This window comes from Pygoscelis adeliae, unplaced genomic scaffold, assembly GCF_000699105.1.
Source record: "Pygoscelis adeliae isolate BGI_AS28 unplaced genomic scaffold, ASM69910v1 Scaffold346, whole genome shotgun sequence".
NCBI classification, from domain to species: domain Eukaryota; kingdom Metazoa; phylum Chordata; class Aves; order Sphenisciformes; family Spheniscidae; genus Pygoscelis; species Pygoscelis adeliae.
The window spans coordinates 178,168-178,554 of NW_008824902.1; the positions used below are offsets into that span (position 1 = coordinate 178,168).

Here is a 387-nt window from a genome sequence, read left to right on the forward strand (position 1 = left end):
CTCCCCGCGGGGGGCGCGGAGGGGGCTCGGCGCTCCCCCTCGCCCTGGCAGGATGCTGCCTTCCTCCCGGACCCAGCTGGGGCTCTTCTTCATCCTCCTCTGCCCCGCCAACATCATCGGGCTCTGGTGGTGAGTAGGACATCCCGGGGTGGGTGCCGGGAGGGCGCGCAGGGTCCTTCATTCTCTGGGGGTGGTCCCCCCACCCCAGCTTGGGGACAGAGTCCCCCACACTGAGGGCAGCCCTTGGGTGGGGACCGCTGCTCGCTGGCCAGGTAGATCCAGCTCGGGGGCACCCCCACGCTGTTGGGGTTTGGGCACATGAGCGTGTTGGGGACAGCAGGCTGGGGGACCCCTGGGAGTACGGGGCACCCAGGTCCTGTGGAAAGA

General features: G+C 70.0%; 1 protein-coding gene across 1 annotated transcript in view; it reads left to right on the forward strand.

Moving 5' to 3' along the window:
• Positions 1-52: 52 nt before the first annotated feature.
• Positions 53-387, forward strand: part of WNT6 (wingless-type MMTV integration site family, member 6) — a 13,168-nt gene continuing 12,833 nt past the window's right edge. The window contains exon 1 of the mRNA XM_009324848.1: positions 53-129. Coding sequence (XP_009323123.1) covers positions 53-129 — 77 coding nt within the window. The remainder of the gene's footprint in view (positions 130-387) is intronic.